At 37.3% G+C, this 16,656-nt stretch overlaps 1 protein-coding gene across 1 annotated transcript in view; it reads right to left on the bottom strand.

Moving 5' to 3' along the window:
* Positions 1-16,656, bottom strand: part of JAZF1 (JAZF zinc finger 1) — a 172,218-nt gene that overhangs the window by 63,042 nt on the left and 92,520 nt on the right. The window contains exon 2 of the mRNA XM_072412479.1: positions 5,589-5,661. Coding sequence (XP_072268580.1) covers positions 5,589-5,661 — 73 coding nt within the window. The remainder of the gene's footprint in view (positions 1-5,588; positions 5,662-16,656) is intronic.

Genomic DNA, 16,656 nt, shown 5'->3' with positions numbered 1-16,656 from the left:
CCTTACTGGGTTATGCGACTTGTCACTTGATGCATGCAAATATCAACTACACAGGACAGAGGTCTGGATGGAGTTGGGCAAAAATGATTCTTTGTATCTGCCAGACAAGCTGATCAGCAGCCTGGTTTGAGTTTGTCATGTCCAACTCAAACTAGTACATGATGAACATTTGGTAATACTTCAAGTTTATTAATATTATTTATATTATTATTATTAATAATAATCAGGATTTATATAGCACCAACATATTACGCAGCGCTGTACATTAATTAGGGGTTGCAAATGTCGGACGAATACAGACAGTGACACAGGAGGAGAGGACCCTGCCCGGAAGAGCACTTATAATACACTAGCTGATTACCCAAAGTTGCCCAGGTATTTCTTTATTGCAATCCTATATTATACTATTATATTATATTATAAGGTCTCATGGTTGAAATGTGTTGATGCGTTTCCGAGTAATAGTGAAACAAAGCAAGTTTGGTTGAAATGTCTCCATGCGTTTCCTAGTGATAACATACATACATACATCCAAATTTAGCTCTGACATATAGCACAGCGCTGTACAAAGATGACTGGTGCACGCACATGAGTCTCAGTCATATGTATAGCAAGTTTGGTTGAAATGTCTCCATGTGTTTTTGAGTGATGGTGGAACATACATACACACATACATACATACAATTTTATATGTATATAAGATTTACTGATTGCCTTGTCCCTAACACCCCTATTATGAAGCTTCTCTTTATGCTCCTAGGCAAATAATAAATCCACATAAGGGGCATACATCAGCATTTTTAACAGCAGCTAGAATATTATTACCTAGACACTGACATTCCCCTACCCCACATCACTCAGGAAATAGATGACAAAGCATATTCAGCACATATAAGAAATAGTATTGAACGATGACAACCAGCAGGACAGGTATCTTTCTACATGGTCTGCAACGCTGCTTTTTAAGACATATCTGACATTTTATTATCATGCTCTAGACTTGGAAGAACAGTCATGGCGGTAGTACTTTCCATTACTTCTCCAACCCTCTCATTTCTATACAGCCCCTTTGTTCCTATTAGATCAGTGTTTCTCCAGCAGAGTTCCTACAGAGATTGCAATGTGCAGTTTGTGTCACTGCCAGCACAGTATGAGACAATCTTCCTATTGACCACCTCACCAATGTACTGTGAGCTGTGGATATATTAATTATAGCAGCTTCTTAATATGTTGGTGGTTTATAAGTTTATATTGTTCTTGTGTTTGTGTTATATGATGATGTTGCACCTTGGTTTGTTCGTCTGTATGTTTTTCTATGTTAGTAGTCGATATGAATATGAATTTACATTTGACTGATTTCTTTTACATGTCTATCTGTAAAAACATTGCAAAGAATATAGGTTCCTCCTAATATATAGGCTGTGGGACTACATGCTGCTGGGTACCTGTTATCAAAGTCATAATCAAACACCCCCTTCCCACTCTACATGCTTTTATGTGTACTGGTTTTCACTTTGAGCTGAAATTTTTAAAAATGTCCCTTCATCTGTAGAGCTTGTGACGACAATTACATCAACCTAATTAGGAGAACTTTACAAATATAGTCATTAAAGCCTTTATAATCACTGGCTGGGTTTGCCGTTTTCTTTATGTTGAACAAATAATGTGCTTGAATATTTATGTACCCCCATTCACTTTGTTTTCTTTTAATATTGCCATGGCATTTTGTTGGCCTAAAATATTACATATTATAACGGAGAGATATTACTTCACCATCACATTTATATGGGCAACTTCTTGAGCTAAAACAGTGTTTGGTTAGGCTTCAAGTACTAACCTATTAAGCCTTTAGAGTTCATTGAAAACTGGGGCTACCCTGAGTTCAGTAGATGGAGGTTAGGTTAATAAGCCTTCAGGAAATGCAGTGTCTCAGATATCTGCCCATAATCTCCGCACTTATCACAATCATGTCAGGTTCTAAGCACTTCATCATTAACGAAGCTGTGTTCATTGTTCCTAATGTAAATCAGTGCTATGGAAATAAAGGGAAAAATATTTGTAATATATTACTACAAGCACTATAAGAAAAACAGTACAGGACCCCACCATTAACATTTAAACAATGCTGGGGGCAATGTTCATTATAGAGAGAACAGAAACCTAGAAATAAAAATAGAATGCTTATTAATAAGAATCAGAGGGAAAGTGACTAAAGGCATATAGAAGGAAAACTTAAAAATATTTGATATTATGATGCAAATGGTGATGCAAATACAAGCATGCAAAGTGTACATAATTCCTAACTTCCATTAAGTTTGCAGGAGGTATACAGATAATTAGTCTGGTATCAATGTTAAAAGTTTTCACAAGGTGCCAGGCTGCCTAGTCACCTGCAAACCACCTGCGAATCACTAGCAACTATAAAAAAAAGAAATTTAATAATAATATTTAATATAAATCAGTTCCCCAAGGAGACAGACGTGAAGTTTTGAATGTATGGCAGTGGTTTGCTAGAAAGTGATTTTACCCATTTACACAGCTTAATTAAGATCATGGGAATTTGAATTTACCATCCCTGGGCTGCAAGTTTCAACCTGCAATATAGGCCAACATTGGCTATCATCTGGGAAGAGAAAGATAAGGATACAATGGGAAAAGGATCATAAAAACTGGATGACCTGAGGTTGCAAAACTTTGCCTGTCTTGAATAATCTAATTGCTTTGCCTCAACAGAACAAAAGTCAAAATTCAATGGACACAAGTTACATCCATTACTTTATTATGCCAATGGTTGGTGCTGGTGGCGGTGTAACAATTTCTGGGTTCAATAATACACATCATTTAAATGTCATAAATTAACAAAGTATTGGTGCCAGTCATTTGTACCTCTGTTTAGTTACTAGTAATAATATCTTGGCCACAGAGTACATTTACAGTATGAATATGCTGAGCATGTTTTATTACCTTGTATCAAGATGTACAAGGAAAGGACTATAGTTCAGTAATGTGTGGTCTTTGCTAGATAACATTGGTCATTTTTTTTATTTATTAATGAGCGGTATACTTTGTAACATATACTCCTCTTTTCCTGATGGATCTACTTTTTTGATCTTTACTACTGGGATGTAAAAGAGATGGAAGTTTTTTTATCAAGTTCAAGAAAGTTATACTTGGTGAACCTAATATCTGATAAAAGGATAGAAAACCAAGTCAAATACATAAATCATTGTGCAACACAACACGATTCCCTTTTCCCTGACCCAGGAGCCATTTGCGCACATCTTGTTTCAATTGATATCTAACGTCTTCTTGTTCCTTTCTGTAGAGAAAGCTCAGATAGCACAATGTAGAAGTTTTAGCTCATGAATAAAAACACATGATCAGCGTAGTCACCACAACATAAAACTGGGAAGAAGAAGGAATTATTATCTGATGAGAGATGTGTGGCTTTGATCCATCAGTCTCTGCCTCACGTCAAAGAAATCTGAGCCAGCTCTCATTCAAGGACTAAAACTTCCACCATACCACTAAACTGATATAAAAAAAAGGTTCCCATAGCAATGTGGCTGAAAACGCTAAGACACTTGCAACAGACTGAAAATGGCATTTTATCTACACTCTTATACAAGCCTGGTATGCAAAAGAAACTTAAGATTGTGTTTGCATCAGCTATTTAAAAAGCTTGCAGCCCAACAGGATCATTTACTCAAAATAAAAAAGGATAAATAATAGGGAGTAACTATGACTATTTTTCCACAGTGACGATGGATAATAATATGTTTGATGAGAGTTGGATGTATTACATTTATGTCTTTCCGATTCTGAGGCATACACATCAGGGGAACAAAAACCACTCATGACTAAGGATTCCTTTGGTCAATTACAGCAAGCTCTTTGCTAATTTAAACTGTGATCACTAGTGACTGCAAATTGGTCCTCAATTACCAAAAGTAGAAATGATACTGACTGGACCATGACATTGTTTAAGAGATTTAGGAATTTAGGAGAAGTTTTTACTTTACATAAAAGGGTAGACATCCACTTTATATCAGGAAAAAATAGTCTTTTCTTATTTTTTTTTTAAACTGCAACACCCTTTTTGTCTCGTTTACTGCGGCTAAATGGGAGCACAGATCCTGCCCAGAAACCTACGTCACACATCCTGGGAGGCTCCTGCACCCGCACATGGCCGAGACTGGGCATACGCAGAAGGGGCATTTTCCTATACTGAGCCTTTACAGCAGGCTACCTGTAGCCAGAAGTAGGCTACATGTAGCCAGAAGTATAAAGAAGAAGGTTTAAGATGGCAGTGCCCAGCGCCTCCTCCATGCCAGGATGAAGGAGAATTCCAGGACGGTACCCAAGTCCAGAACGATCAAGAGATCTGCATGTCATAGCCCTGTTATTTTATCAGTATCTTCAATTATTGCTTGTGCTGTAGTATTGTACTGTGGCAGTAATCTTCCTACTTACTTCCTCCTGGAAGAAAATATTCTCTCCAAATGGAAAAATTCTAAAGTGAGGTATGCTGACAGGCTCTCTTTAGGACAAATTAATTAATCAAATCAATGTAAGGTTGGTTGGTTAAAAAGGTTGCCTATTACTACCTTATTAATAGTATTAGTAGTATTATTCATTCAAAGGTCATTGTAAGACGGTGAAGATCATTAAAGTTACTAATTTTGGATAACATTTTTCGGAGAAGGTTATCCAAAATTAGAAGGTTACATATCCCTTACCACATACATGTCAAGTGCAACACACCAAATAAAATAATCACTGCAGAGAAAAAACGAAGATCCTAAGAGGTACATGTTTTACCAATCTTGGTTTGGTAGTGGAAATGGAATGGAAAACTTTATGACACCAGACTGATCACCAGATAAAAGGGATGACATGAGCTCCACTATACCATGTTCTAACATCTATAGAAGAGGTTGGTGTCCTAGGACTAATCGTCTTTCCGGACAGATAGCAAGAACTGTTCTGAGTGAGGACAGACCCTGAATTATAACACACAAGGTCCAACATACATATTTTGACCACTATGATTCTTGTGGTAAGTTTGGGAAACGCTCAGGGTATAACCAGGATGATAAACAGAAGAAAAGCCATAGTGCTGTTATCATAAGCCTGCTCTGAAATATTCACCTCATAAAAGTGAATAAAATGTATGGGGTCAGTACTTGCTCCTAGTGTCCCAGCCGTGTTCTCTGAGCAAATATGATTGACATGACTTAATAATGTTCCTTTGATTCTAGCTGCTAAAAACCATAATATGACCAAACATTTTAATAAAGTAACAAAGCTGTTTTCATGGCATCGTAAATCTGGCTGCAGTGCTGTATGTTGTGGCTCAGCTGCCTCACTTTCCATAGCGCAGTTCCAGAATCAGTCACCACCTTATTAGTTGTTTGTAGGAGACTACAAGGCAGTGCCAGAACAGTTTTCTTGCACAGCCTATTCCTAGCAAAGCTAAATGACACGGTGGCTTTAATATAATGTTGTTTGAAACGCTAATTATGTATACTTTTGTGTAAATATTCCAAACAGTATAGAATAAGTAATATAAAAACATGCACACCTACCTGTTGATGTAGCTCAAGGCAACATATGTCGGTTGCTGAAGTTCTTGCTTCTCCAAGACACGTGGATCTGTGTCTGCAACAAAGCATGAGAACAAGACTGAGACCCCATATAAATAATACACTGAATATTTAAAGCAGTATTCTCAACATTCTGTAAAAATTTAATGGCACAATGGGTTTTAATAAAAAAACATATATACTACTGACATTATTTGATTTTATTTGCCTAGTATAGACTTAATTATGAAAAGCTGAGAACACAGTACATCTCATACATGAGTATTACTTTTTCGTTTTTTTCACATTGCCTGGCGGTTTTAGAACATTGGGACCCCTATAAAGAAAATCTGTCCCTGTTTAAAAAAATTAAGGGTGCAATAATTAATTACCGTCCTTGAGGGGAAGGATCCACTCACAATATGATAATTCTCTAACAGATGGCAGTAAATGACGTAAGGAATTGTTTACAAAGGATCAAAACAAACTCTGTTCATGCCATAAACTGGAATGTATGTGGCCCTAAAGGACTGTTCTATGGTAACACAAATGCTGAACTGCAGGAACCTTGTGATGTGTTACATGGTTCCATCTTGAATCATTGCAGCAATCCCTCCACCCCAGGCTGCATCTTTTGTAATAAGCAGCAAGATCATACAAGCTGATTATAGAAAATTAATTGATGGCAGCTTTAAAAAGGTGAAGGTTTTTTATGTATGTTCCAAGGTGTTCACAACTTAGCAATGTCCTTGTATTTTATTTTATTGGCTAAGTTATCATTCATGCAACCTGCCTGACTTACTATGGTATATGTACATATGATTGTGCATAGATTCTGTGCGCATGAGCAAAATCTTTGCTTATGGAATTTATCACTAAGCAAAATATTCGCTTAAGGAATTTATTACTGAGTAAAATCCAAGCCCATGAAGACTTATTAGTCATTTGTGCACCAGCTAGAGTGAATATATGTGGAATTTACTAACAGTTGTGGTTTGCTATGGATTGTACACTTAGATATGAATATATGCCAAAACAGTGATTTCTCTACTTTTCTCAAATCTGTCTTGGCGCTGTTAGTTTTTTTAGATGGAAATGCAAAAGAAACCTCACTTATATCCTATAAAAGCCTCAATGAATTGTACATAGAGGGGGAATGCCACTGTGTATGCAAAGACGTTTTGAATGCCTCCCTAGTAGTTTTTGTACTGGTTGGCATACAAGATTTTATATACTAGTGCTTCAAATACAGATTTCAATGATAAACTTTTGTACACACGCTGACTATTTCACAGCATACATACGGGGTTTCTAAAATATACCTTTCAACTTTGGTCTTAAAGTTTTATTAACATGTAAGTTATTTCAAACATACATTAAGCATGTGCATTCTCTGCAGCTTATAGGAAGAGAAACCATTCATTATTTTAATGTTTAGAGAACAAAGTTAAAGTGCACCTAAACTCAGAATTTTCACTTTACATAAAAGGGTAGACAACCCTTTTGTTTAACGAATAATTTCTGTTTGTGTTTTTTTAAATGCAACACCCTTTTTAAACGAAATAAAGGGTGCAGCAAGGCCCCCTAATTCTTGATCACCTAGGCAATCAAGAATGAATGGGAGCACAGAGGCTCCCGGGATAACTATGTCACGCATCCTGGGAGGCCCTTGGCCGCCTGGGAAAGGAGCGCTTTCATCAATAGGGAAAAAAATTGCCGATCCTGATTTTCTAAATATACGTCACCCAATCTCGCGCCTGCACAGTGTGAGATCGGGTGAAAAAGGAAGAAAAACCAGGAAGATGAGAGGAGAAGATGGCAGCACCTGGCAATCCCTCTGCGCGGGGTCGAATATGGATACCGGAACGACGCAGGACGATGGAAGAAACCTCCCAACAGACAGACATCTGCGGAATTGAAGGTAAGTGTGATTTTATTGTTTTGGGTTTACTTCCACTGTAACTATGATGCTAAATTACACATTCCACATTTTAATAATTAATCATTGATACATTAATAATAGAATTATAGATTACAGTCACGCATATGAGTGAACATAAGGACACAAATTCCAATAATGCACTTTTGATTTACCTGCTCTTGTCCACTTTATTCAGGTATTGTGGCTCACCATTGTTTTTAATACCCTAGCCACAGAAATGCATTTTAGGTAAAGGTATGGTATGCACAACTATTGTGTACCAATACCAAGCATGTCTAAGTATGTAGCGAGCAAATATGGCTGCTTCCATAAGCACATATTATTACAACTTACACACAACATGCACACACATTTTTTTTACATAGTAACATTCACTAATTATAACTTTATTTATATCAAGCCGATTTTTTTTATGTATATCTAACATACATCTAAAAATAAAAACAAAAAACAAAAAATTGGTTTGAAAATGCATTTGTTTCCCACATCATTTTAAAAATATATATTTTAAATTTAAACCATCACCAAAGCCAGCTGCAAACTGATTAAATTCTCTGAACATCACATGCTCATTTCCTTTCCTCTAGGGTTTATACATTGCATTTTTTCCCAAGGAAAGTTTCTAACAACTTTTCTTTGCAGAAGCTCTTATTTCAATACGATGTTACCACATGACATATTATAGAAATATGCTCTTAATTCTCCATTAAGATTCTTATTAAATATGACTGCCCATTCCATTATTTATCATCCATTTGTCTATTTGCAGAGGATAGAGAGAGAGATATATCTCGGCATAAAGCAATAAGCCCAAATATAAAATCCACAGTAACTCGCACAAATTCTGTTACTTAGGTGATTTGTGTTTTCTGACAGCTGCAAATAATGTTCATTCAGCATTTTATCAACAATACCTTGCATTACAATGCTGTGAGTCTCTGGTCTCTAAATTCTGCCACCTAAAAAAAACATGTCATCTGAATCATACATATTCCTCCTAAGTCCAGCCTGGTTTATTATGCTGCCAACCATGCACCATAGGATATATATTACAGACTGAAATTGACTGTCAAATTGTATCTGTTCACTGCCAAAGACCAGGAATGATTTAACCCCAACCATGCCACAGCCTGTATAGGCCTTGTTCGAAAAAGCTGGCTTAAAATATAGTGCTTTGCCTCACTTCAATTAATGATGTTGTTGTTGCTGGGTAATGGCAAACTTTATAGCAGAAAGCCCATAAAATATTTATGTTGAGTTAGCGAAGATCAAGAGCAGTTCATTTGGCTTCTTGAACGAAAATTGATTCTTGTTTAAAAAGTTTGTTAATGTGTATTAAAAGAGCTATAGACGAAGTGCTGGGTACTTTCCAAGGTTTGTTTTCCTGGGCCTGATGCTTGCTTGGGGTAATTATTGTAAAATGGAACACTTTATTAAAACAGAAATCATTCTAAAACTCACTTAGAAACTGGTGTAATTTAAGCATTGTGCCAATCTCAGCAGAAACATGTCAACCGCCACTGGTGCATAAAACTGGAGGTAAAGAAACGTGGAGGAGTTGAGCACCGCAACCACTCAAAAGTCAACTTTTATTATTCTTTCAACTCTGTTATCAGTTACAGCTCAACTCCATGCAAATGGCTAAATATACAGATGAAATACTTATGGATATACTGTTTGGCCTGCCACATTACTAATTGTTCTGTTTTATGACCAGGGACATCTGCCAGACACTGCAGTTGAGGACTGCAGCTTTGTCCGGGACCTGTACTGGCTTGTGATTGGACAACCCAACTGGGACCCCCCTTTGGTCTTTTCATCCTGTAAACATGTTCACAGTGCTAGACTGACAGATGTGTTTACCCCCTCTTTTTTGAACTCTGCTCTGTAAAGAAAGCCATATTAATCAATCCTATAAAAACCACAGTCCTGGGAAGCCTGGCCCCTCCTCTGAGCCCATCCAAAGTTTACTATGGAGGTCCCCTGACTTCTAGTTATGCCCCTCTGGCATAGAACGTGAAAAGAAAAAAAAGAACAAAAACCTGACAAGGGTTATAGTCATATCTTACTCTATCCAAATCTTTTGACTTTTGTATAAAGTTGTTATTATTACTATTGTTATTATTATTATTATTAATAAACAGTAATTATACAGCACCAACATAATATGCAGCGCTGTACATTAAATAGGGGTTCCTAAAGACAGACAGTGACACAGGAGAAGATGAGGACACTGCCCAGAAGAGCTTACAATCTGAGAGGTTGGGGAAGCATTATTTTTACATAGTAATGATAAACATAATAATTTTTTCCACCTGCCCTGGGTCCAATATACTATATCCATCAGTTCTTGCACAGTATGAGTGCATATTCCTATGGGACAGTTGGCCAAAGGAGAGATGTTGGTAAGATGGTAAGTAGCTGGATGACTATCTATTGATCTATCTACTGATCATAGTTGATTTGTTTTTTTTTTAGCTGAAAGGACAGAAATAAAATAAAAATCAAAACCCAATAAAATTCTTTTTACTAATTGGACAGATCTGTCTACGTAGCTTCATGTATCTAGGAACACAGGTTTATGGAGAGCCAATCATTTTGAATTTAGCTGCAGAATCAGAAATTCTTCTGATGATCACTGACATGCAATTACCCAAAACCCTCTGCTGCATTGATTAGGCAGGTGCATACAATCAAGACATCTGTAGATTGCCAAAGAAAAAATGTGAAAGTCCTGTACATGCCCACACTGAGCAGAATTATTAATGATAAATGTAGTTATCTCTAATGATTTCCTGACTTACAACTGGCTCGCACACCAGAACAGCCTGACTTTGCACTTTCCAGCCAGTTAAAACACAAAATCCCTGCGACTCTTTCTATAAATTATTCCAAATCTGTACGAGCGCCGACCATTATTAAGGCCTGCTCCGTAAATCATGCACAGTTTTTTCATCTTCTGCCACTTTTACGATAGAAAAATATCTTCATCATATGAAATTATGTGCGTCTCGGCTGCTACCCACCTCTTCTCCGTATCAATTATTACAGCACAGTAATGAGACGAGCTGCTATATATGTATGAACAATTGGTCTTAACTGTAACCTTTACAGCTGTCATGGCTGCCTGAAATATGCAATTAAAATGAAAAATAAGTGTGTGAAGAGGATTCATGCATATTATTTCTTATAACACAGAGATCCAGACAGCAGCAAGAGGGCGGCACTGCAAATGAACATTAATCAGGGACTGGCTCAAGGCAATCAGTTTCAACATCAGTGCCCATCATGCATTTATTGGAAGCTGATGCCAAAGGCAAATGGCACAATCCGAGGAGGAATTAAATAAAGAATTTTGGAATACTCGTGCTCTTATGAACAGGAATGCTTGTAAAAAATATGATTGGAGCTGCGACCAGGACCCCCCCCCCAGGCTGGTCGTATAAGGTGCCAGTAACGCACCGCTGCCACCTTTCAAATAAACTGTAATTGTGACACTTGTTTGTGTATTGCCCTTCAAAACTGTATTTTCATGTATACCCATCAATATGTTTACTATGCATGTTCAAGGTGTTCTGGCTTCATATTCTCCAAGGGGACTGAACACCTACATCTAATCTAAGTCTTTCGGGTGAATCGTCCTTTCTTGTAGACCATTTTGTGCTTCCTGATGACATAAACACATCATCATCGCCAAACTAAATCTAATTTTAATTAAAAAAAAATTGCGGGTTGTGTCGATCAATGAATGCAGCTACGGCTGCATTCATTGATCAGTACAGTGCGCGATCCACAGCACTAGAGGTTTAATGGGGACAAGTTTCCCCATGCAAAGGTCAAGCTCAAGCGTCATCAGGATTTTCCTTTCCTCAGCCAATCCGAGAGCACTAGAGGTTTTGAATGGGGAGACTTGTCCCCATTTAACCTCTAGTGCCAGGGATCGCAAACAAATTCCCAGGGCTGCATGAATGAATTCAGCCCTGGAAATCCACTGCGATGCCCGGGCCTTGGAGGTTTATTAACCTCTAGTGCCGGGGATCGCACAAAGGTGGATTCCCACCATTCATTCATGCAGCCTTGGAAATTCTTCTGTACTAATTCCCTGGAACTTCTGATGGATCCGCGAAATCGGTTCGCCAAAATTTTGCGGACCCATCAGAAGTTCGAGGAAATTTTCGCGAGAATGCCGGAGACACCAGTGTTCTCCCCAGCACCTTTTAGCTTGGTGCACCTGGCACTTTTCAGCAACTACCAGGCTGATTTTGGGTGGTTTATAAAGAGCTTTGTCACAATACAGGGGCTCCACCAGCCTAAATTTTCTTCCAAATAAGTTTAAAAAAACAACTCAGAAATATTCCCAGGGCATCATGGAAAGTGTAGTACCACGCTGTAATCATGAAGAAGTAGCATTGTCTCCTTGGAAGAAAAAGTGTTGAGACTGTAAGTTGAGTTGTAATTTGCATTGTAATGTATAGAAGATAACTAAGAAAGCTGGTAACATTTTTGAGATTTAAGTTCAGTGCACAGGAAATTACAAGGACGTTAGTTTTCTGGCAAGAACAGTGATAAGTGAACCTGATCAATTCCTTTATCACTCAAACAAAAAGGTGCAAGTACTATCACATTGGAGGGGTCAGCTATTTTCTTATAAATAGAAATACGATTCCTTACAACAGTGGGGCAGTTGACCCAAAGGAATGGGGAGGCAGCAATGGCCCTGATTTATTAAAGGAGAGCTGGAGAGGATACATTTTTATCAGTGAAGCTGGGTGATCCAGCAAACCTGGAATGGATTTCTTCAAAGTCATATGCTATCTGGTAGCAAATGTTTTGATTTCTGGACCAGATCCATTCCAGGTTTGCTGGATCTCCCAGCTTCACTGATAAAAATGTATCCACTCTAGCTTTGGAAAACTTTAATAAATCAGGTCCAATGAGTGAAGAATGATGACTATATATAGCTGGGAGCCATGAGAAAGAACTGTCACTTTATATCAAATGGGTAGGTGACAGTGTCCCTTTAAGGAAGCAAGGTGGCCAGGAAAGCCAGGTTGCATCTTTTTTTTGCAAAATAAATGATTGAATTAAATTTAACAGTAACATATTTTTTCCAAGTCTCCTGCAAAGCAGTCCAACACAAATGTTGCTTAAAAAAGAACCATATTTCTTGGAAGATAAAGAAAAATGTCTTTGTGTTTTGGGTACATAAAAAATTGTTCTTATGCAAACCGCACATAAAACAAATTTAATAAAAGGTCAAACCAGGAAGCCAACATGGAGAGCAGTGAATGAAATGTATATATCGCTAACTAGGAGATCATTAGGCCTTTTTACATGGTGTAATGTTTTTGTAGCTTATGTTAATGTGTTCTGATTTAAAAGCTATAATTATCTGCATGGCCCATGGCATTTATTAATGGGCAATTCAATTTGGCAAAAACCTTCATTAATCAAACCAGCCAACGGTAGACTCAGAGAATTACGGAAGAAATAACAAGCGGAGTAAATCATCAGTGTATTTTAATAAATATGGCTTAAGGCTAGAAAGATTTCTTTTTGTCAAAGGAAGGAGGTAACTATGAAGCAGTCTGAGGAGTCACCATTGTTTTTATCCATGTTTAAATATTTTTTTTTGCATTGTTTCTGATTCCAAGCTCTCCTTTAGATAATGATTTACTAAACTTATATTTATCTGTTATTATTAGTTTTAGAAATTCAGTGAAAAAAGTGACCTACTAATGTCGGCAAACTGTGGTCAGTCATGTCAGAAATCTCACTCAATGTAATGAATTACCAATCATTTATTGCAGGTTGATTTAAAGGATCTCCCTGCAAATGGCAGTGAATAGATCTCCTGCATGAAGCCTGTTCTTTGTATTGTCATCTTTTATTCTTTTTGTATCAATATTAGGGACATATTTATTTTAAAATAAGATAATATTAAAAAAAAAGATTATAGTTATAACAGATGTATAGAGCAATAGAGTATTAGGATAATTTGAAATACATCATGAAATCCATGCATTTGCTTTAATATTTCTACAGTTTTGGTTATGAATATAGGAAATGCCAGGGGGGAGTAGACCAGAGGTCTACATCTAGACAATATGGGCCTGATTTATTAAAGCTCCCCAAGGCTGGAAAGGATACACTTTCATCAGTGAAGCTGGGTAATCCAGCAAACCTGGAATGGATATAATCCAGGATTCAAAATATTTGAAAGCAAAATCCATTCCAGGTTTGCAGGATCACCCAGCTTCACTGATGAAAGTGTATCCTCTCCAGCCCTGCTTTAATAAAACAGGTCCTATAGGTATTGTAGATAGATATAGTCTATACCCTCATATAAAACACAGTGACCATCTAAACCATGGTAGATTGTACTAAACCATTTTTACTGTAATATTAGAAATAATGCTGATGCTGTTGAAAAAGCATTAGAGCCTTTAATCTGTACTATAACTCGCAACTCCCCCAACCCTTTGAATAAAATGTTAAATTGCACTGTACAGTGACATCAGATGCAGCGATGAGCAGCTCCTATTTTATATCTGATCATTTATAAAAGTGTGTCTTTACCTATAGTAAATCAATAAAATTATTTTTTTATACCTCCACACTGGTACAATGGCAGCAAGTGCTAAGGAGTGCACAGATAGGGACATGCCTAGTAGTGCCAACATTTTTTGCCTTGCTGATGCCTATACATATGCACTAGGTATTGCCACTATTTCTAAAGCAATTACATAGTGTATGTACTGCATGTGATGCACTCCAACTTATAACATAGCAACTGAGATTTAATAAGCTTAAAGTTTCTGAAAACATTTGGAAAGAACATACTTGAACAAACAAAGAAGAGAGGTGGTACTTGGAGTACCAGAACACTGCCCACTATATCTTCCCTCTCATAACCTCACCTGTTCTCCATCCTGCATAGGCCAGTCAGCATGAGGGGCTACACACATTGCGGGTGCTTCCTAGTGAAGGCGAAAAGGTGAACACTTCTAGCATAAGAGGAAGAGGGCACACTGAGATTCACTCTAAAAAATTCACCACAAAGTTCAACAAATGTGGTACATCTGATGCCTAGTCACTGAAATACTGCTACTTTTTGCAAGTAGGAAGAAAAATCTTGTGAATAGGATGGATGGCCTATGCCTTTAACCCAAAATTCCCAAAAGTGAGTGAATGATTTGCCATGTAAAAAGGGAACACCTATCCGCATTTTCCCTTGCTGTTTCTTTTACCAGCAAAGTGTTAGTCTGAATTAAGGCTTTAGCCCTTCTAAAGATAGTAGGCCACCAAAATACCTTCTTTATCTAAAAAAAATGTGTACAGGTAATCCCGGGTTACATATGAGATAGGGACTGTAGGTTTGTTCTTAAGTTGAATTTGTATGTAAGTCGGAACAGGTACATTATTTTATTAAATACTATTAGAACAGATGTTTGTTTCAACATAATATTAGGCAGCATGGTGTCAGTTACTGTATAATATCCTCACTGTAAACTAATCAAAAACAAAGCATAAAAAAAAGTTATGGAGTCTAGACATGCATTAATTTCTGGAGCAAGCTGTGCTTTGATATGCAAAAATGAAACAACTGCAGAGTTTGTCTTGGTCATTAAAGAGTTACAAGAGGTTGAAGAAAACTTCAGTGCCCGCTGTTTTTAGCTAATCATTTCTTCTGCAAGTCATGCAAACACCCCCTCCAAGCCTCCGTCCTGCACAGGAGGGAGCAGGGAAGCCCCGTTCGTATCTAGGAGTCATCCGTATGTCGGATGTCCTTAACCCGGGGACTACCTGTACACAGGCTTTCCTACTGATGTTTGGGTCTACAATTTCTTTGTCTGTGGAGAACCTAAATGCTATTATTACAAGAAATGGTCGTTGGTCTTCAAATCATGTTATAATGGCATTTGGTAAATAGTGACGAAACAGTCCAAAATATGATCACTGATTTGCTCTAAAATCGACCTAGAGGTGTCCACTTGATATGTTTTCTCCTTGACATTCAAACATTTTGATCCCTTGGTTGACAGCTCTTGCACTTTTGCACACCCAACTGCTCATGAATTATAAACCCTACACATTTCCTGGTGATCTTTACTGTCTCAGCAATTGTTTTAGCTGGGATTCACCAATCTGCCAAAATCAAGTCATAGTAACAGGTTAGGAATAAAAAGCTTTCCAGATCCTGCTGCATCTTCTGTCTCAAGATCTCCACCCAGACAAGATAACACTTCACTTTTTTACAGCCGAATATTACTCAATGCTTCAATAATAAACTGCGGGGTTTTTTTTGCAGGACCGTCAAGACAGCTTGAAATTTAACAATTTTGTTGACTTGGTTCTGTCAATGATCTGAAAAAACTTCAAAATATGGCTCCTTGATTCTGGAAATTGGCATCTTACCACAAAAAAACTACACTCTTTCCAGCTATAATGAGAAAATTATGCTCCGATTTTGGGAAAAGAGTTGGACCAAGAACTCTTGTGTGTGTGTTTGTATATATTTATATACACATACATATTGTGCAAGCCAGTGATATTTACATCAGATTTGCAACAACAGTTAATTAATCATGAAGCTGTCCTGTCCCAGCAACTGTAAGAAATCAGAGTAAATCTACAATTATAAATGACTGGTATTTATGTAAAGGGACTAAATCATTTCTCTGCTTCCTAAATGCACAAGGCTCTGCTATGTTAAGGCAAAGCATGGAGCATTTTCTAAACACAGGCCTTGGATTAAATGAACCGGTTGGGACGGAGCTTCCATTCCTCCTGTTTTAAGTGGAAATTTTGTTTGCACACAATGGTCTAGTGTGTGAAGGAAAGTAGCTAGTTACACAGCTCTCCTTTCCCATGTACAGCAGTTGTGCTCTGCTATATAACTTAGCACTCTCAGCAGGATATCTTGGTAACCAGGTGCAGAGAGATTGACAGCATAAGTTTTATGACAGCTGTCATTTTGCCTGACTAAAATTAAAAGACACTCCAGTCAGCTAACATTTATAGGTTGTGTTCATTTTCTTAAGCTGTGTAATACCTTCAATTAAAATGAAATATAAAAAAATAATAAAAAAAGGAATGCTGAAAAATGTCTTAAAAGATTTGCAACAA

This window comes from Pyxicephalus adspersus, chromosome 5 (genome assembly GCF_032062135.1).
Source record: "Pyxicephalus adspersus chromosome 5, UCB_Pads_2.0, whole genome shotgun sequence".
Taxonomy (NCBI): domain Eukaryota; kingdom Metazoa; phylum Chordata; class Amphibia; order Anura; family Pyxicephalidae; genus Pyxicephalus; species Pyxicephalus adspersus.
The sequence above is the reverse complement of the archived record's forward strand: the minus strand, read 5'-3'. Positions and strand labels throughout refer to the sequence as shown.